The sequence below is a fragment of the Ceratina calcarata genome, unplaced genomic scaffold (genome assembly GCF_001652005.2).
Source record: "Ceratina calcarata isolate Rehan_Ccalc_2016 unplaced genomic scaffold, ASM165200v1 scaffold13161, whole genome shotgun sequence".
NCBI lineage: Eukaryota > Metazoa > Arthropoda > Insecta > Hymenoptera > Apidae > Ceratina > Ceratina calcarata.
This window is the reverse complement of record NW_017134216.1, coordinates 1-438: the sequence shown is the minus strand read 5'-3', so window position 1 is coordinate 438 and position 438 is coordinate 1. Positions and strand designations below refer to the sequence as shown.

Here is a 438-nt window from a genome sequence, read left to right as displayed (position 1 = left end):
TTCATTCTATTATACCTAAATCATGTTTTAACTTCTTTAGTCTATTATGTATGGTATCATAATATTTCATCTTTATAAGAAGTGATTCTGCTTTCTTGATATCCTTCTGTCTAAATGCATTTGACACTTGTCTGTAATAAAAAAGAATTGGCTTAATGCTTAATACGATAGGAAATCTTTGGTAAAGAGAATATTACATTATTAATTCATTCAATACTGATTCATTCTCTTCTACTAGCTTTTTTATTTGCTCTTCATTATTTAGAGCATCTTCTATTTCTTCATTCTTTTCCATAATTTCCATTAAAAATTCGGCATTCAGATTATCTGTCTCTTCTGATATTATTATATCATTGAGTTTTAACATGTATAATCCTCTTTTTAATGGATGTGACAATGTACTATATGCTTTATTTACTAAGGAAGATAACATCTCAG

At 26.7% G+C, this 438-nt stretch overlaps 1 protein-coding gene across 1 annotated transcript; it reads right to left on the bottom strand.

The window, feature by feature from the left end:
- Window position 1: 1 nt before the first annotated feature.
- LOC108629245 (iron-sulfur cluster co-chaperone protein HscB, mitochondrial-like) lies at window positions 2–433 on the bottom strand (the record flags this gene model as incomplete). The annotated part of the gene is made up of 2 exons (XM_018031809.1): window positions 2–131; window positions 198–433. Coding segments are annotated over 2 exons (366 nt in total), but the record flags the coding sequence as incomplete, so codon positions are not given.
- Between the last annotated feature and the right edge of the window lie 5 nt (window positions 434–438).